Source organism: Phoenix dactylifera, unplaced genomic scaffold (genome assembly GCF_009389715.1).
Source record: "Phoenix dactylifera cultivar Barhee BC4 unplaced genomic scaffold, palm_55x_up_171113_PBpolish2nd_filt_p 001366F, whole genome shotgun sequence".
NCBI lineage: Eukaryota > Viridiplantae > Streptophyta > Magnoliopsida > Arecales > Arecaceae > Phoenix > Phoenix dactylifera.
In genome coordinates this window covers 73,278-92,877 of record NW_024068690.1, presented here as the reverse complement: position 1 = coordinate 92,877, position 19,600 = coordinate 73,278, and the positions used below count along the sequence as shown (strand labels likewise).

Below are 19,600 nucleotides of genomic sequence, written 5' to 3'. Positions count from 1 at the left end.
AGAGTTCCTGTCCTACTAGAATTGGGCCTTTTAGAGTTCGAGTATGAGTAGAAAATAATTTGTTGATTATCCTTATTTAGATGAGCTTGGAAATAAGAGTTTCACTAGCACCCTACTATGTCATGTGTACATCAGCCTATAATAAGTAGGTCAATTTTAGGCTCTCATGTTGATCGACATTCCATTAATTGCTTTTTAGATTCGGACGGGCCAATACCTCCATAACTCAAAGATTAATTGCATTAGGATGAATTTAATTGCCTTCATTCTCATATGGTTCAAACCATCTGTTTTACCTAAAGCAATGATTAATCCATTTTACCTAAGAACCAAAAAAAAAGTTGCAACAAAGCCTATTGTTCTAGTTTATTCAGCAAGACAATTAAAAATATGGCAAGATAGACAATCCCTGACCTTTCAGACAAGTCCAGATTTGCTTGCAACCATAATATGTAGCTCATCTATTATGGGCAAGATAATAGTCAAAATTGAGCCTTGATCACCTTAGCATTTGGGAAAGAGCAATACCATTTGAGCAAATACTTGATTGTGTCTCGTCTAATTTTAAAGATGACCAAAAACATACAAAAATGCATAAAAGCAATAGACTTTTTTTTTTTTTGACCAAAAGGAGAGCATGGCCTTATTAGTTGTGTTGAATAATTATTAAATAAATTTAGCAAGTAGAACATGAGAGTTATCCTTCATTATATCGATATTAATATGGTAAGAGGTGGAGTATACCTGTATGATACTACTTTTCTCATGGCGGAGTTGTAAGTACCTTGGACAAGACTTAGTTGTATAGTTAGAAGAATATTGAAGATTATATGATATAAATTTTAGTTTGTTGATTTTGATAGACATGTTTTATAACATACACATTTTGAAACTCAAGCGACATGGATCATCATGTATTATATTTTTTCAAGGGAACAATTTACACTAGAAATTAAATAAAACTATAATATCATACCATAAAAATGTTTATATCCAATTGATGCGTGGTTTAAGACATCTGCAGCATGCGTTCTTTGGGTTGTAGCCAATTTATGATAGATTTTTACTTGGAGGCGCTTATCATTGATTATCATTGGAAACAATTTAAGGCTAGATGCTATCAAACGCATTCCAGCTTTATTGTCATCACCAGGTTTGGACCAAGGATCTCTTTCAAGGTTCAGACCATAGACTTTTAAAATTTTCGACGAAACGTTGGGCACAAGATGGTCAGCACGAAACTCAAAATTCAACATATAAGGAATATTAGTTTCCGCCCGCGTTACCGTCGCGATGCATCGTTCCATCCTAATCAAGCGCGGGAAAAGATTCTGGTTCGAGCCATCGTTGCAGGCGCCCTCCATTCTGGGAACTTCCACTCAAGGCGTTGCCATAAAAGAAGCATACCGAGACCTCCGAAAGTATGCATCGGTCCCGGCGTTCCCTTGTTGGATCAGAGAAGATTGGGTGCCAATTATGGACGGACGATGCCGGCCGAAATTGTGGAAGCAGGAGCATTTGCATTTTTTTTTTTTGTAACTAGAAGCATTTGCTTTTATATCGAAAGAAGGGGAAAAAAAAAAATACCGCGCCTGGACATGGATGATGCAATGACAATAATGACATGGACCCTCATTGAATTGGTATTATATGGTAGGGCATGATCTATAAAAATTTCGTGTCAAAGGCGTGGGTCGGCCCACGGGTGCAGGGCGCCGGAAGCCGGTCGGTCATCAGACCAAATATAATATATATTATTTAACAAAACCGAAGAGTTACCTAAAAAAGAAAAGAAAAGAAAAAAACAAAACTGAAGGAGAAAGAGAGGAGGAAGAGGGGCGCTGCTCGAGTGCGGTGCTGGCACGCTATCATAATTCCTAAGCACCCTCCTTCACCGGCCGCCCAAAGCACGCCCGAATAAATGCGCTCTTACCTTTTTCAGGTTTTTTTCCTCCTACTCCGTCCTCTGCCTCCCCAGTTCTTCCCCCGCTCTCTCTCGCTCTCCTCTTCACTTTCCCTGCTCGCTCTCCCCGTCAATTGATCCGAGCCACCTTTGAATTCATTCACTATTCTTTCTTCTCCTCCATCGTTTTCGTCGGAGCTAGGGCTTTTTTGTCGATCTCTTCCCTTTTTTTCTTCTCTCACGGTTCCTGAATCCAGCAAGTCAAAAAAGAACAGCGAAAGTGGAAAACAAGAATAATATTAATTGTAACAATAGTAATAATTAGGGCTTGGAGCCGGTTGATCGCCCTCCGGTCCGGGGCTTTTCCGCCACCGAATCCTTCTACACTCGTCAAGGCATCAGACTTCCTCTCCGATCGGGGCAGGAGGCGGCGGGTTTTTGTTGGCCACGACAGGTCATCATCATCTATGATCTGGAGGTTGGCCTAATAGCAGTAGTAGGAGAGATGTTCGTGAGTCGGCCGGCGGTGCATCCGGTGGAGGCTCCCCCTCTCACGGATGCTGCCGAGAATCCGCCGAGGGTGATGATGAAGGACATCCAGGGCATGCCCGGGACGCCCGGAGGCCTCGTCCTGCGCCTCTGCCAATTCATATTCGCGGCCGCCGCTCTCTCCGTCATGACCTCCACCAGCGATTTCACCTCCGTCACTGCCTTCTGGTAAAAATAATTTCCTGAACATTACATCGGAACCATTTCTCCACTGTTCATTTTGCTATTTGATCATGCTTTTTTTATTATTATTTTTGTGTGTTTGTGCATGTTTTGGGAATCTTTCTTTGACATGCCATGGCCACCATGATATGCTATAGGGCTGAAAACTGATTGGATATGGATCGGATATTCCATATTTATATCAATATTTTTCAACGAATATGAATACGGATACAGATATTAAATGGATATCAAAATTAATATATGTTCTAAATGGATATGGATACGGATGCAATCGGGTATTGAGTATATCCATATTTATTATAAACGGATGCAGATACGAATCAAATATTAAACAAATCCATATTTTCTTATTCGAATACGGATATGAATTGGTTATTTTTTGGATATTAATCAAATTTGATCAAAATTCAAGGATGAAAACCAGCAATTGAGACATAATCATAAAGAAAAGATTCAATTAAAAAAATATAAGTTTAACAAGCATTTATCAATAATAAAAACTAACAATTTCATAAAGAATATATTGTTCAAGATTGTTCGTTACTGAAATAGACGGGATCTATGGTGCTCCAGGGTATCTCACGGTTGTTGCTGGTTGCAATATTCGGCTGGAAACTAAGAAATGGACGGATCTTCGAAATCCTAGTTGCTTGAAGACGATGAAGAGGAGAGAGGGACGAAACATATGAATGAAAGATTTGAGCATTTCAGGCATGCGTGATGATTCGAAGGATTTTATTCGAATCGTATATTTCATTTTCGGATTACTGTCTTAAGTAATGGTCATCTGATATCTGAATTTCTTTTAGTTTAAGTTTGGTTAATCACTCAATTGGTTCTCTCATTTAATTTAACCTAAACTTCTTCTTTCACTTACTACGGATATCCGAATCCGAAAAAAATTAGGTATATCCGCATTCATATCCATATCCATATCCATATCTAGAAGATTTTTGAACTGACTATCCGAATCCGTATCCATATTTGATCGGACCAAAAAAGCAGTATCCGAATTCAATCCGAATCGAATATAAAAATGGATACGGTCAGATATAATCCAACTTGCTTTCAGCCCTAATATGTCATCTAGCATACATGTTCTTGATGACTGAACATCATTTCCTCTGTTTCTCTTAATAACTTATAATTACCAAGACTTAGTGACTTTTATGAGGCTCGATACCTTGAGAGGGAGAGAGGGAGAGAGGCTTCCAACCAATACGAGACCAACCAATTGTGTGGGTTATTATTGTTTCCCATTACTTAGTTGTTGGTGCAGTTTTGCTAAGTTTTCATCTATTTTTCATATTACAGTCATAAACCCTAGTGGTTGTGCAGTCAGTTGGCTAATCCTTTTCGACCTACCAATTCTATATATCCTTTCAGGATTTCAGCAACTGCTAAAAAAATTTAATCTAAAGTCAGTTACGATATCTTTTTGAACTTTCAAGTCCAACAACTACGATTAGTCAAGATTCCGACAAAGTTTACAATATACATGAATCAATATCATGGACGCCTTTTTATCTTATATAGTTATGCATAATGAGAATTAAGGCTTTGTAAATCATGATATATTCATCATTAAGAAACAAGATTATGATATTAGTTACAAATAGGAAGTAAATGGGGGCCGGAACAGAGCTATTTTCTGCAAATGCTGCAATACTGGGACTTTAAGAGGAAAGGATACAGAACATTTAGTGTGTTAAATTGTCTTTTTCATGCGCAGACGGTGCACCAGAAGCGAGCATTTTAAGACCAAAGAGCAATGTGACTTTTGTTTGTTAATGTAGTTTAAGGGCAACCGCAATAGAGGCAAAGACGGAGAAAAATCAGGCAGTTATTTGGATAGCCAGAATATAGTGACATTAAAAGGCAAGGCTTTGAGATTGTGAAATTTCGCATTCAATGCGTAGAGGATCATGAGTAAAAAGAAAAATCAATGATCTGGTGAAGTAGCTTATTCAGTGGGGTTTTGAAAGAAGGAAGTGACAAATGGCTAAATTTTATGGGCACCATAGTGCCCTTTAACTAAATCAAGGGAAGTTTGAAATAGTGCCAGCTATCATCTATCATGTCATTGAACTTACGAGCCACACTATTAAGTTACATAAGAGAACACTGTGAAATAGATAGAGAACATAGCTACAATAGTTGAAGAGCTTTATGCTAAGATGGTCAATCATTTTGGTCCTTGTCACTTCGGAAATTATAGAGAGATTTATGCAAAAGATAAGGTGTCTAAAATGTAAAAACAAGCTTTCATTATATAGAATAATCCGTATGATAAAAATTTGATAATATAAAATGAATCATAAGTGAGTGTTGAGGAAATATATACTTAAGCAGCATATTTTGATTCTCGAAGAGATACACGAAGGAATGATGATGTGTGTTGTAAGTGGCTGTTCTAATACTAGTGAGGTTCCAGTTAGAGGGTGTTAAGCAAGGGGATGCTGAAGTTGCATGTGGATTATTAGTCGCATATGGTATTGCCATGTTTATATCTTCAGAAATGCCATAAGTGAGCTCATTGATTATGCCATGATTTATGTTACTAATATATAATACCATGTTAATTAATGGATGGCAGGCCTTGGTGCAATGGTAAGCTTGCTCCATTGCGACTTGGGTGTCGTGAGATTGAAATATGAAAATAGCCTCTTTGCACATGGGGGTAAAGTTGCATACACCAGACCTTCCCTAGATGGGGGGAGCCTTGTGCACTTCGATGGTCTTTCTACAATGTTAATTAATGGAACTGTATTAGGAGTATAATTAAGAATTGCAGAGAAGATGGTTGATGATACTCAAATTTGAGTTGCTACTCTTGGGATTTAAGAGAGGGTAGTGATGTGAAAAATGCTCGAGTTTTGAGAGATGGGCTATGGAACTCACAGAAGGAGGAAACAAGCACAAGAACATGAAAACGTGGGGAAGTTTGCTGTACTTCTATTTGTAAATGAGTCAGGACTTAGAATGCTTACACCATGGGCGTTATATGCAAATTTGGAGTATCAGTTAGGTGGATGGCTTAAGGAAAATTCATCTTATAGACAATGGGAACTTCATCTTGCATGATGCATCTAATTGCTGTGATCGATCATTTTCTATATCTCTTAAATAGAATTCAGGGCCTTATTTGTACACTTCAGTCCTTTTTCATGTCTACGTTCATGCAACTCACATCAAATTAGCTATTCTTTGCACTAGAGACATATAAGAGAGTATATGTCTCTGCTTCTCCAGGCTTTAACATTTGAAAAGATTGTTATTTTTCTCTTTGCAGGATCTACTTCTCCTACTCTGACAAGTTTGCATTTTTAGGCTGTGTTTGGATGATGGTTAAGGTGGATAACATAAAGTTATCCTATTAACTAGCCAAACATCCAGAAAATGGTGGATAAACTTATTTGGTCAAGGCCCAAAAAAAGTGCTTAACTTAGGTAAGTTTATTTCAAGGAGCAGGGTAAAATAACTTTAGCCATAAAATGCTCTCTCTCTCCCTCTCCACCCTTGGACTTTTTCCATGACTTTATCCCACTAGTCATAGGAGCACCAGCCAGATAAAGTTATTCATTGGTTAACCAGCTCGGGGGCGAATACCAATGCTTATATATATATATATATATGCATGTATGTATATATATATATATGTATGTATGTATATATATATGTACATATATATGTTAAAGATGTGGTCACTTATTCGTGTGGTTTGCCGTACCGGACGGTATTGGTGCATACCAATATTTCCATGCTGTACCGATATCGAATAGTACGTGGTATGAGAGGCGTATCAAGTGTCAATACACTGAATCGGCTCCTATACCGGGTGTACTGGCACAATGATGGTACCAGTATGGGGTCTGATACTGAGATAGTGAACCTTGGTTATTCGGCATCCCAACATAGCTTTAGTCATCTTGGACTATCACGATAGCAGAATTTAAAGTAGCTTAGGTCATCTCAGAACACAACGACAGTGAAACTTAAAGTAGTAGCTATAATTGTGTTCGAGGAGCATTGAGAAGAATTGCGATTGTGTTGCACCCCCCTTCAAAAAAAAAAGAACTGTAACCATCACATGGGCAAGAGTGGAATCAGATTGCATCTATTACACTAGCATTAATAATGGTGGCATAATGCTAAACTGAGTATGGGTGGCTCAAGGCTCAAAAACTTTTTGGGATTGACTCAAAATAGAGAACCAAGATCTTAAAGCAATTTGAGGGAGAAAACTCTTTCAAAATTTGATTTTGTCTTCTTAATATTCAATGGCAGAAGGCAACTTACATCAAATGGCGAGCATATCATCTGGTAACAATAGAATGCAACTGCAAAAGCTGCAGTTTTGGCCTTCAGCGGTGGCAAGCAATGGCTGTACCTTAACACAAGTTTCCACCTCTTGTTTCAAGTCCAAACACCACTATTTCGATTGACTTTCACATTCACATTCTGAAAATCAGAGCATAAATTCAGTTATCCTTACATAATTATGCAAATTCACAATTAAATTAAGCCATACATCTTTAATGTTTTATGTTGAAGGATAAAGGCATTAATTATTGAAATGACATATTTAAGTAACATAATAAGCATCATACAATGTAACTTACAGTTTTTTCCAAGATAATATGTATAAGACAACTTGCAAGAGACTAAATGGATAGGAGAAGAAGCAAAGGAAGTTGGTAAGAAGGGTTATAGACTTTGGTATACCTAGAAACTAGGATTCAAATGGAGTAGGAATTATTATAGATAAGAGTTTAAAAGATAAGGTTGTGAAAAATATGAACGTAAGAGATAGAATAATCTTGATAAAATTATTGCTAGGAAGGGAGTCTAATAATATCCTTAGTGTTTATGCTCCTCAAGTAAAGTTGGATAATGCTACAAAGCAATGCTTTTGGGAGGATATAGATGGGCCAATTCAAGAGATACCTATTGGAGAAAAATATTTATTGGAGGATATTTGAAGAGGCATGTGGGGATATATAATGTAGGTTTTGAAAGGGTGTGACGAGAATACAGTTTCGAAGATAGAAATAAGGAAGAATGCTATTTTAGAGTTCACAATGGCATATGATCTAGTATTTGATAGCTTTTAAAAGTACGTATAATATTAGTCAGATAGATTTCTTCTTTACTAAATAAACTCATCGAGTTTTGTGTAAAAAGATTGTAATGTTATAGTAGATGAGAGACTAAACATCCAACATAGATTGGTAGGTAGATGTGTGTATTAAGAAATAGAAGAGAAGGACCAAAAAAAATAGAACCCGAGGACTAGGTGGTAGAATTTGAGAGGAGAAAAACAAATGGTTTTAAGGATTGAATATTGAAGGAAGAAAAATAAGGTCTAAATGGAAAAATCAATGCCATATGAGAAGAGATGATTAACAATATTAAGAAAATGGCTACAGAGATATTAGGAAAATCAAAGAAAAAGGAGCTATTACGTAAGAAAACTTGGTGGTGGAATGAGAAAGTTCAGGTGGTCGTCAAACCTAAAAGAGTCCTATAAAAGACTATCTAAATGTAGGAATAGGGAAGTTTATAAAAGTTGGCTAAGAAGGAAGTTAAGAAGATAGTATGAGTGGGTAGATTGAAAGCGTATGAAGAGTTATATCGCAAGTTAGAAATTAAGGATGGGAAGAAAAATATCTATAATATTGCATGACTTAAGAGAAAAAAAAAAACTAGAGACTTGATGCATGCTAAATACATCAAAAATGAAATTAAAAAGTTTTGGTTAAGGAGGACGAGATCAAAGAAAGATGGACGAGTTATTTTGATAAGCTATTTGATGCAAATCATGTAAATGGTTTAGGCTACCTTACTATTTCCATTGAAGACTGAAATATTTAATATACACGTAGAAGTAAAGAAGGTTATGAAAAGGATGAAAATAGGAAAAATAGTTGGATCTGATGGGATTCTTATTAAGGTTTGGAAGTGTTTAGGTGACTTGAGAGTAACTGATTAACTAATTTATTTAATAAGATCATAAAGACTAAGATAAATGGAGGAAGAGTACTATAATATTGATTTATAAGAATAAATGTGATATTCAAAATTGTTCTAACTATGTTGATATTAAGCTCATGAGCCATATAAGGAAACATTGACAAAGGGTGATTGAGTTAAGATGTGATACAAAAATATCAAAGAACCTATTTGGTTTTATGCCAGGAATGTTGATTGTGAAAGCTACTTTATCTTTCAGTGTTTAATAGATAAATATGGAGAAAACAGACAAAATCTTTATATGGTCCTTATTAATTTAGAAAAAGTATATCATAGAGTTCCTAGAGAAATCCTATGGTGAGTGTTAAAAAAGAAAGGAATTCTGTTAGTTATATTAATGTGATTAAGAGCATCTATAATGGAGTAGTTATTAATGTGAGAACTACGATGATAATACTAGTGAGTTTCGAATCACAGTAGATTTACACCAACGATCTGCTTTGGGTACCTACCTGTTTTTGCTAGTTATGAATGAGATTACTGGGTATATTTAGGACGATATTCTCTGGTGCATGCTATTTGCGGATGATATAGCATTAGTGGATGAAACTAAGGTTAAAGTTAATCGTAGGTTGGAATTATGGGGGAGTGCATGAGAATCTAAGGATTTCAGGTTAAATAAGACTAAGATAGACAAGGAATGCAATTTTAGTAAAATTAGAAGTATAGATGAAGATGTAGTAAAAATTGAAGATCATGAAGCTTTTAAGAGCGATCATTTTTGGTATTTAAAATAGATTATTTAGAAGAATAGAAGATTGAAGATGATGTTATGCATACGATTAAAGGAGGATGGATAAATTGGAGAAATGCGACTGGGATATTATGTGATTATAGGATACCTACTAAGTTATAGAAAAAAATATAGGATAGCCATACGACCAGCTATGTCTTATGGTTTAGAATGTTGGGCAGTTAGAAAACAACATATGCATAAGATGAGTATGGACGGAATGAGATGTTGAGATGGATGCATGCTAATACAAGAAAAGATCGAATAGAAATGAAGTCATTCATAAAAAGGTAGATGTAGCATCAATTGAAGATAAAGTAAGAGAAGGACGACTTAGATAGTTTGGATATGTAAAAGGAGTGATTTGATACATATAGAAGGAAAGAGAGCTAGAGATCAATTGGAAATCACATGTGATGAAGTAGTAAAGATTTGGTTTTGCTACATCTTTTAGAAAATGTGATCTTAAATAGAGTAGAATGGAGGAAAAGGATTCATGTAGTTGATTCCTACTAGTTTGGGATTAAGGCTTAGTTGAGTTGAGTATAATATCTAGAAGACAAGAATATCTATTACATGCACCAAATCAACAGGCACACAATTGATGGTTTCATGCCACAAGACCCAAAGCCCTGCAGATTTATGAGAAGTCAAAACTTCCTAGATTATTAGAACTTTGTCGTTTTCCTTCTAGTGTTGTTTCCTTTGACTTCTCTTATATGTTTTGAAGTTCTTAGCATCTACACTATTCAGTGCTTCAGATTTTCAAGCTTTATGTTTGCTTCTTCCTCTTGTATTTACTAGAAAACATATTTTCCACCTAATTGAATTCATTGAACCACCTTTATAAGTTTAAACCCCTAATATTGTCCATGGATTTTGGACTACAACTGCTGGCTGGCACAAAGGAACAAACTGCTTTCTTATGCCCTTCATGACTATACATTGCAAAATTTGGTAATTTGGCAGTTGCTAAGTAAGTGATTAGCCTTGCATGTTCTATATTTATGGAAGTTATGGTGTTTTCACAATTTTTCTTATAAAAAAAGCTTTTGGCCTATTGCTTTTTTACATGATGCTACCTTCAAGATAGATAGTGTGGATAAAAGATGCTTAATGTTTTACTGCTTGGCACAAAGGAACAAACTGCTTTCTTATGCCCTTCATGACTGTACATTGCAAAATTTGAAATTTGGCAGTTGCTAAGTAATTAGCCTTGCGTGTTCTATATTTATGGAAGTTATGGTGTTTTCACAATTTTTCTTATAAAGAAAGCTTTTGTCCTATTGCTTTTTTACATGATGCAGCCTTCAAGATAGATAGTGTGGATGAGAGTTTCTTAATGTTTTACTATCTTGTGCAAGATTCTTAGCAACTTCATTTTAGCAACGAAACAAGACTGATTTTGGGCCTTGACTGCAGCTATTTGGTAGCAGCAGTCATCTTACAGAGCTTGTGGAGCCTTTCACTAGCCTTCGTGGATATCTATGCCCTTCTAGTAAAACGCTGCTTGCGGAATTCCCGAGCTGTCTGTTTGTTTACCATTGGAGATGGGGTAAGAACAGTAGTCAGATAAATAGAGGACATTCAACACATTTCAAGAATCTGTGCTGGAAGTTTATTTAAAATGCTTGAGAGTTTTGAATTATATATTCATCTGACATTTGTTTCAGCGGTCTTCCCCCATATGTGTAGATGGACGTGAAATCTGTGTGAGTACAAATAATGATGCCTTAAAAATTATTCTTTAGAGAAACAAACATTTATTTTGGAAATATATTATCCCATTAGTGTGTGTGCATGGATGTAATGGAGTACTGAGTCTAGATCAGTAGAGGCCCAAATGAAATTTGCTGGGGTCTTGACATTCCAGTACTGAATGGTTTTGGTCACTCCATGTGATGAGATCGTTTTATTCTGTCGCAGATTATGTACACACTCACATTTGCAGCAGCTTGTGCATCCGCGGGCATCACAGTTTTGATCAGCAATGATCTGAACATCTGTTCAGAAAATCACTGCACAAGCTTTCAGACTGCTACAGCCATGGCCTTCATCAGCTGGTTTGCACTCTCCCCATCATTTCTCCTAAACTTTTGGTCATTGGCGTCCAGGTGAAAAGCCAGAACATCCACTTCTCTCAACTGTATGTGTGCTGGTGTGATCTTGGAATTTCTTCTTTTCTAATTTTCGTCTACAGTAACATATCCATTGCTGTCATTTGTATATCATGATGGTCAGTGTTTAAGAATTGTGCATGTTTACTTATTGGCATCGCAAAGTGAAACCTTGCAATTGTTCCATGATAATGGAATGCTGGCATGCTGTCCATGTGAATCATTGGCTGTACCAAAACTTTTTGATTGATGATGTCCTATGGGTATTGCAGCAGTGGAAACCCGAGGGGATGCAAAAGAACATAGATAACACATTCTGAAGCCACTTTTCAGTATACAAGAGAATGTGGATAAATTATTTTTCTATCTAAATGTTGCTTACGAAATAGTTATCTAAAAAAATTCAGATTTCCGGATAATTGTTTTATCCTTCAAATAACAGGCCCTTGGGAGCGGGAAGGGTATAACTGATTGAAGTTCTCCCCCACTATCATTAGGTTCTTGCTGCGCGTTGTTTGCGTAGCAATGTGTGTATAGGTGCATCTATGTGTAGCACGAGGTCCACTCCGTTTTTTGTTTTTATTTTTGTTTGTGTTTTTTGTTTTTTGTGTGGTACATACTCAGGATCCATTTTGCTGCAATCGGACCTGCCTGTTGTAGCTCGTTGAGCCTTTCAGTAAGCGGTTTAGGGCAGTCCAGTTCCGTTCAAGCGCTCCTTCAAATGGAAAGCTAGCTCTAAAGTGAAGCAGGTCAGTTTCCACAGCCATAGCATAGTTCGTCGGGCGGTTTATAGGGCAACTCCTTCTTTCGTTGCTCTAAGGGTAAGCGGATCAGAGTCAATTGTTACCAGTTTAAAGGCACCTGAACCCAACAGTACCGCGACGCGGTGAGCTGCAGCAAGTGAAGCTGTGTTTTGGACCGATACGCATCATCTCGTCCTGCACCCATTTTGAGTACAGGGCGAGTTGCAGCAACTCAAAGGCGCTCCTCCTCCAGGCATCAGAGAATAATAGATCTATCTCATGGCCCTCTACCTCTCTCCTTGAACGATGATGTCGGCCATCCTCCACCAACCGTTCCTCCTCGAATTTTGAGGAGATTTAGAGCCAACGCTGAAGGAGGGCAGGTGGAGACTTTCTCAACTTGGCCCCAGCCTCAAACGCTCAGGGTTTGGGATGCCCTGAAGGGTCCCGTGAAAATGGCAAAGAGAACTAGATAACTTTTTAACCTGGAAGCGATTTGGAGTAATTGGGGTTGTTTGGGTGGATGCAACTCTGCTTTCCAAGCAGTTCTGTATGCGATGAGCCAATCAGCTCCTTCTGCAGCAGCGCTTCCAGGTTCCACTTCTTTTAACTCTGGCTCCATGATCCAGAGGCGGACCTTCCCTCTTGCCGTTCGATACAAAGGGTTGGATTCCAGCTCGTTCCCACATCTGTCCTGTTGTTGCCGGTCCTCGAACCTGCATGGGTAATGTATTCGGATCCAACGGCATTCCCAGCTGAGATAAGACTTGATTCCGTTCTCCAGGTTTTTTTTTTTTTTTGGTAAAAACCGGCTACTCATTCATATAGATCTAACATGAGTACAACCCGCCACGTCTGTAGAAAGTAAAGACAACAAAAGGAAAGGAGCGTCTAGAGCAGACGTCCACAAAACATCCCCGGAATGCTGGGCCACAAAAGAGGCGACCCAGTCTGCGGCCCTGTTCGCCTCTCTAAACACATGACCAATCTGAAATCCGATCATCAACTGAGCCATCCTCCGAGTCTTCCGAATAAGAGGGTGACCGTCACCGTACCTGTCCACCCCCCGAATCCAATCGATCACCACCGCAGAGTCTCCCTCAAGGTACACTCGCTCGGCGCCAAGGACCTGCCTGGCATAGGATAAGCCCTCCCAAGCAGCCCGCAGCTCCGCTCCAACAACTGTGATCCCAGGTGTACGACGCCCTCCTGCGGCCATCAACCTACCACAGTGATCCCTGATCACAAAACCGACCCCTCCAGTCAGACCATCTAATGACCTACTGCCGTCGAAGTTTACTTTGAGATAGCCAAGGGGTGGGGGTACCCAAGAGACAAGAACGAAACGGGGCGCTGAAACAGCGTGAGAAGTACCCCAGGTGTCCCTAGCCATCCCAGAAAAAAACTCAGTGGTAGCCGCCATAACCTCCCTCGCATGTCGCGCCGCTCTCTCCACCACCATCCTCGGAAGCGCCCGCCTCCCCTCAAATATGCCTACGTTCCTATCCAACCAAATATGATAGGACAGGTACGCCCTCAATATCCCTTCCACTGCCAACCTGGGCCTACACATGGAATCTCTCAACACCCCCAACAGATCCTGCGCCGAGACTACCGCATCAAGCTAGGGAACCGAAGATCTCTGCCATATCTCTCGAGCCCTAGGGCACTGCAGGAGAACATGCTCGGTGGTCTCCACGATATCACCGCACGTCTCACAAAACTGAGATACCCGCATACCACGCCGAACGAGCAGACTCCTGGTCGGGAGACATCCCCAAGCCACCTTCCAGATGAAAAGTGCCACTCAGGGGTGAATCCGTAATCTCTATATCCAGCCTCCTACGATTTGTCGAGCTGGCGCCCTACTAAATAGCGCAAGAAGATCCCTGGCCCGCACCCGCGACCGCCCCGTCGGAATCCAAAGCAACCTATCCGACACCCCTCCAGAGGGGACTGGCAGGGCCAGAATCAACTCCGCCAGCTGCTCACCAAATGCCTCCCTGATCATCCCCACCCTCCAATGGCTCCCCTCTGAATCCAGCAGGTCGCTGACCCTGCACCCAGCTAATCTCGCAGAGTCCACCATGGTCGGTAGACGACAGATCGGCCACTCGGTCACCCAGCTGTCCTTCAGCACATCTATCGAGCGGCCATCACCAATCACCCATCTGATCTCCGGAAGCACCGCCATAGCCCTAGCACACATCACTCTCCAGATCGGAGAGTGGTGACGCTCCACCCGCCCCCCAGGCACCAAGATGCCATATTTGGCCCTCATCAGTGAGGACCACATGCTCTCAGGCTGAAGCACAAATCTGACTGCATGCCTCGCCGCTAACACCTCCCGTCTCGTCACCAAGGACTGCACCCCCAGTCCCCCGGTACTGGTTGGCTGGTATACAACCTCCCAAGCCACCAAATGGATCCCACCTCTACCGCTGCTCCTCCCCCAGATAAACTCCTTGAAAAGCTGCTCAAGGGACCTCAAGACTGCCACCGGAATATCGATGTGGGATAGAAGGTAAATAGGTACAGATGAGAGAACAGAACGAACCAGGATGATCCTCCCCATCATAGACAATGAGTGAGACTGCCAACCCTCCAGCCTGCGTCTGACACTAGTCTCAAGGGACACACAATCCCTAATCCTCAGTCGTCGACCACATAATGGTACCCCCAGGTAAGACATCAGGCCACCCTGTTCTCCCACTCCCAGAACCTCCAGTATAGAGAGCTTCAGCGCCCCGCGTGTCTTCGGGCTAAAGATAATAGCTGATTTGGCCAAATTGACCTGCTGACCAGACAGAGCACAGTAATCCCGAAGAATCTGACCTATAACTCGAGCCGACTGCCTCGAAGACCTGGCTAAAAGCAGACAATCATCAGCGAATAACAGATGGGAGATCGCCACTGCTCCCTCCACCGGTCTATAAGCCTCCAGCTCCTGACTAATCACTGCCTCCCGCAAGAATCTAGATAATGCATCCGCACAGATAATAAACAACAGTGGAGAGAGGGGGCAGCCCTGGCGCAAACCCCCAGACGATGCGAAGAAACGGAAGGGCGTACCGTTCACCAAAATAGCAAAGGAGGGCACCCTGATACAACCCATGGCCCACCTGATCCATGTCTCATGGACCCCAAACATCCGTAAGGACTGCTGCACAAAATCCCACCTCATCCTGTCATAAGCCCTCTCCATATCAAGCTTGATCCCCATCAAACTTCTCCTCATCGGAGCTCTGCTAAGATCAAACATAAACTCCTGAGCAATGAGTACATTGTCAGATATACTCCGCTCTTCCAAAAAAGCCCCCTGCTCCGGGCAAATAAGCCTAGGGAGCACACCCCTCAACCTGATAGCGAAAATTTTCGTCGTCACCTTGTACAAAGTCGTACATAGGCTGATCGGACGAAAATGACTCGGCTTCGAAGCATCCTGCCGTTTCAGGATCTGGGCAATGAAGGTCCTCTGCCACCCAGCAGCCATCACTGTTGTGCTGAAGAACTGCTGTATAGCCTCCGTCACATCCCGTCCAACTATCATCCAATAACGCTGAAAGAACACCAGTGGGAACCCATCCGGCCTTGGAGCCTTGTCCCCCCCGAGGGACCACACCACCTCCCTGATCTCCCTCTCCGATACCGGCCTGATCAAATTAGAATTCTCCTCCTCTGTGACCACCACCTCCGGCTCCTCCGACTGCTGCCCCTCCTCATCCCTGATAACTCTGATCCTGTTCTGATGTCTCCTAATCACTGTCGCCTGGTGAAAAAATTTGGTGTTTCTGTCCCCCTCCATGATCCACTGTACCCTCGTCTTTTGTCTCCAAAATATCTCCTGCTGTCTAAGGAGGCCATCATGCAGAGCTAATAGTGATCTGAGCTCCCCAACATCCTCATCTGACAGACCCCCCTTGAGCCTCCTGATCCTGTAATCTAACAATGGCCACCTCTGACTCCTCAATCCTCCTAAAGATATCACCCACCTCCTCTCGATTCCATCTCCTCAACCTCCTCCTCGCCAACTCCAATCTCCGGGACACCCGATACATGGCATCACCCCTCACTGGAATGCTCCATGCCTCCCTCACCATCTCCCATGAACAAGGGTAAGAAAGCCACATCTTCTCGAATCTGAATGGGGGATGCACCGGAACAAAGGCATCAGTGCTCAACAACAAAGGACAATGATCGGACGCAATCCTGGGTAAATGTGACACACGATGATCCGAAAATCTCTGGACCCATCCAGCTGTCGCACAAGCTCTATCAAGTCTCTCCCACACTCTAACCGGACCCTGTTGATTATTGCACCATGTGAATCTGGGACCCGAGAATCCCAAGTCAATCAAACCATTTGCGGTCAAAAAGTTCTGAAATTCCTTAACCTTCCTCTCATGGGAAAAAGGCTTACCCCCCATCTTCTCCTGAGGGTCAACAATACAATTAAAGTCACCCGCCATCAATAACGGGTAGCCCCGATCAACCAACTGCGATGCCTCCTCCCACAACCGTCGTCTCTGCCTGAAATCAGTACTTGCATACACCGCCGCAAGAACCCGGGGATCATTTGTGCCCTCCGAGATCACCATAATCACCTTTTGGGCACAGACATGAAAAGTATCCAATCTACAGGACTCCAGCCTCCACGTAACAATTATCCCACCCGACAGCCCACGGGACTCAACTGCATAGAAACCCCACGCCCGAGAAAGCACCCTCCTTGCCTTCTGAAGACCCCTGCTCGATAAACGGGTCTCAAACAAAATATAGATATCCGGCCTATTCTGTTGCACAAACCTTCGAAAAGCCGGGGCAAAGGAGGGCTTCCCCGCACCACGACAATTCCATAGGAGAACCTTCATTGATCACCCATGGGAGTGTCACAACCCACCATCCCGGGGTTGCAATCATGAAACACCACCTCATTCACAGGTCCATCACTAGCCAATTCTCCTGTGTTCACCCTTTTTACAGCATTCTTCAGTTGGTCCAAGATACGAAGGTGAGCACCACCAGCCTCCGGCTGTGCCCCCTGGCCCAAAACTTCCCCTTGTTTTGCTGCTGCTAGCGACGGTCCCCTAGGCTGCCCACTACTAGAATCCTCCCTCTGCCCGCAACCCATTCCATAGGGCCTAGAAGGATCCCCTGCATCAGGCAACAAAGGAAGCTTACCCCGTGCCACCTGTGTCGCTTCTAGGGACTCCGCAGTCGGTGGCAGGTCGAGTGGCCCAACGCACCCCCCATCCCCACCAAACGGCTCTCCCCTTCCTTCTTCCTGGCCGGCCGTGCCACCGGGTCTACGCCCAATTCCGAGGCCAACGCCGTCACCGAGAGGGACCGGGCCAATGTCTTCCCAGTCGCCCCCACCACCCCACGCCGAGAGGGACCGCCACCTTTGGACTCCCGCTCCGCCCTAGGAGGCCGACTGCACACCGCCGAGAGGGGCGGAGGGGAGCTCTTGCTCCTCCCGCGATGGCGTCCCCCCGGCCGCTCCTTCCTCAACGAACCAAACCCTCCCCCGGGGGAGGTCGGGCGAAGCAGCCCCTTAGGTCTGGTCGGGCTCCTGCTTCGTTTCATCGGGCTCCGACCCAAACCGTCGGGATCAGTGGAGTCGGCCCTGACCCCTTCCCGAACGAGGTCGGATCCCACATCGCCCGCACCATCGCACTTGACCCCATCCCGAACGAGGTCGGGTCCCGCCTCACCCGCACAACCAACCGCAACCCGAGACGGCACTGAGTCGCTCCCGCCTGAGCTCGAACCTGGTTCCAACTCAGTCGCCATGCCTGCGACCTGGGTGGAGTGACTCGGGCCGCCCTTGTTCACGCCTCCGCCGGCTTCCGAGACGTCCTTCTCCGGCGTCCTTCGGCGAGCAACCTTGGAGGGTTTTTACCACCCTTCGAGGTCGATCGGGGAAGACTCCGCATCAGCCCTGTTCACGCCTGGCTTCAGATCGGATCGGGGAGAGGTAGGTGCCGACCTCGGACCAACCCCAGGCTTAGCCCTCGTCTTCCTCCGAGCCGGCACCTTAGCCACCCGCGGCGCCCGCGAATGACCCGTGACCATCCACAGGCCGAACATCGGCAGGTCCTCCGGTTCACCACTACCCCTGTTCTCCTGGGCCGACGTCCTCGGGGACTCCATCCCGTCCCCCTGAATCTCCCCTTCTTCTGCCACCTCGGCCTCCGGCATGGAGAAAGTACAGTCCGCCGTCGCATGCCCTATACGCCCACACCTGGAGCAGGGAGCCGGCAGGTTCTCGTAGATGAAATCCTGCCAGAAAACGTCCGCTACCCCCTTCGATGAGCCCCTCACAAGAGTGCCCGGTTTGAGAGGAGCTGAGCAATTCAAAGCTATCTTCACCCTGGCGAATCCATAGCGCCTCCCCTGCTCTGTGACCTCATCCAAAGCCAGAGGAGTGCCGGTAGTGGCTGCTATTCGCATGATTGTCGGCTTCTTCCAGTAATCCAAGGGCAACCTTGGCATGCGAAGCCAAACGACCACCCGGCTAAGCCCCTCATCGCCCGGAATGAAGTTAGGTCGCCACCGGTCCATTGCAAGAAGCTGACCGGCCACCATCCACAGCCCCCTCGCCATAGCCGCTTCCCGATCGGCCTCGTTCGCAAACCGGACGGCGAAGAAACCGTCCATCAACAAGAAGCACTCCACATCGTATCCCAAGCGCCCCACTCTTTTGATCTCCCTCGCCACCCAGTCCGCTGGAACATACCTCCCAAGGCTTCTCACAATGATCGTGGAGTTCCGCCATTCCGAACGGTTTCCCTCCAACTCCTCCTCCGGGACGTCCACCACCTCGGAGAACCTCTTCTGCAGCAGTTCCAACACCCGAGGGGAGGAACGATAGGAGGACCCATATTGCCTCCGCGGCTCTCCCTTCGCCACATCCGCCCATGAGCGGCCCTTCTCCGCAGCCCCGGAGCCTGAACCCTTCGGCACCTCAGCTCTCCCCGTCTCCGGTGCCGCCGATCCACCCCCCGAGTCGGTCATCCCCACACACTCTCACCTATTCGACAGAATACCCCAAAGGCCCCCTAGAGAGCGCGAACATTGATGCACCCGTTCTCTCGGGTATTGGCCTCCCAAGGCTTCTCCAGGTTTGTTTACCACAAGCTCAAAACAGAGATGGCTGATACTCCCATTTCTTGTTTTCCTTTTGGCCCTCATCTAAGGACATGAACACAATACTTGGGATTCGAAAAAGACAAGACCTTCAAACTCCAAAGCCGACGGACACCGATTGGTTGGTGCAAGGAGACTTCTGAATGGAACACTGTTTCTCTGCTGTAAACTGTCTTCTTTATCTACC

At 43.6% G+C, this 19,600-nt stretch overlaps 3 protein-coding genes across 4 annotated transcripts; 1 reads left to right on the top strand and 2 right to left on the bottom strand.

Moving 5' to 3' along the window:
* The first annotated feature begins 1,786 nt into the window (after positions 1 to 1,786).
* Positions 1,787 to 11,759, top strand: LOC120108498 (CASP-like protein 5A1). 2 transcript variants are annotated; one of them, XM_039122098.1, is made up of 4 exons: positions 1,787 to 2,620; positions 10,827 to 10,959; positions 11,078 to 11,116; positions 11,331 to 11,759. In XM_039122098.1, exons 1-4 carry the CDS (start codon positions 2,409 to 2,411, stop codon positions 11,520 to 11,522), a joined length of 576 nt encoding a protein of 191 aa, XP_038978026.1. In that variant the 5' UTR covers positions 1,787 to 2,408; the 3' UTR covers positions 11,523 to 11,759. The 2 variants fall into 2 exon arrangements, with proteins under 2 accessions (XP_038978026.1, XP_038978027.1); XM_039122099.1 differs by lacking the exon at positions 11,078 to 11,116 and having other exon boundaries at positions 1,792 to 2,620.
* A 4,407-nt stretch (positions 11,760 to 16,166) lies between these two features.
* Positions 16,167 to 17,135, bottom strand: LOC120108503. Its single transcript, XM_039122108.1, has one exon. The coding sequence runs from the start codon at positions 17,133 to 17,135 to the stop codon at positions 16,167 to 16,169; it is 969 nt and encodes a 322-aa protein (XP_038978036.1).
* A 1,027-nt stretch (positions 17,136 to 18,162) lies between these two features.
* Positions 18,163 to 19,281, bottom strand: LOC120108502. Its single transcript, XM_039122107.1, has one exon. The coding sequence runs from the start codon at positions 19,279 to 19,281 to the stop codon at positions 18,163 to 18,165; it is 1,119 nt and encodes a 372-aa protein (XP_038978035.1).
* Between the last annotated feature and the right edge of the window lie 319 nt (positions 19,282 to 19,600).

Coding starts and splice junctions, on each gene's coding strand:
- LOC120108498 (XM_039122098.1), top strand. CDS start 2,409: ATGTTCGTGAGTCGGCCGGCGGTGCATCCGGTGGAGGCTCCCCCTCTC. Junction 10,960..11,077: donor TGTTTACCATTGGAGATGGG/GTAAGAACAGTA, acceptor CATTTGTTTCAG/CGGTCTTCCCCCATATGTGT. Junction 11,117..11,330: donor TAGATGGACGTGAAATCTGT/GTGAGTACAAAT, acceptor ATTCTGTCGCAG/ATTATGTACACACTCACATT.
- LOC120108503 (XM_039122108.1), bottom strand. CDS start 17,135: ATGAAGGTTCTCCTATGGAATTGTCGTGGTGCGGGGAAGCCCTCCTTT.
- LOC120108502 (XM_039122107.1), bottom strand. CDS start 19,281: ATGACCGACTCGGGGGGTGGATCGGCGGCACCGGAGACGGGGAGAGCT.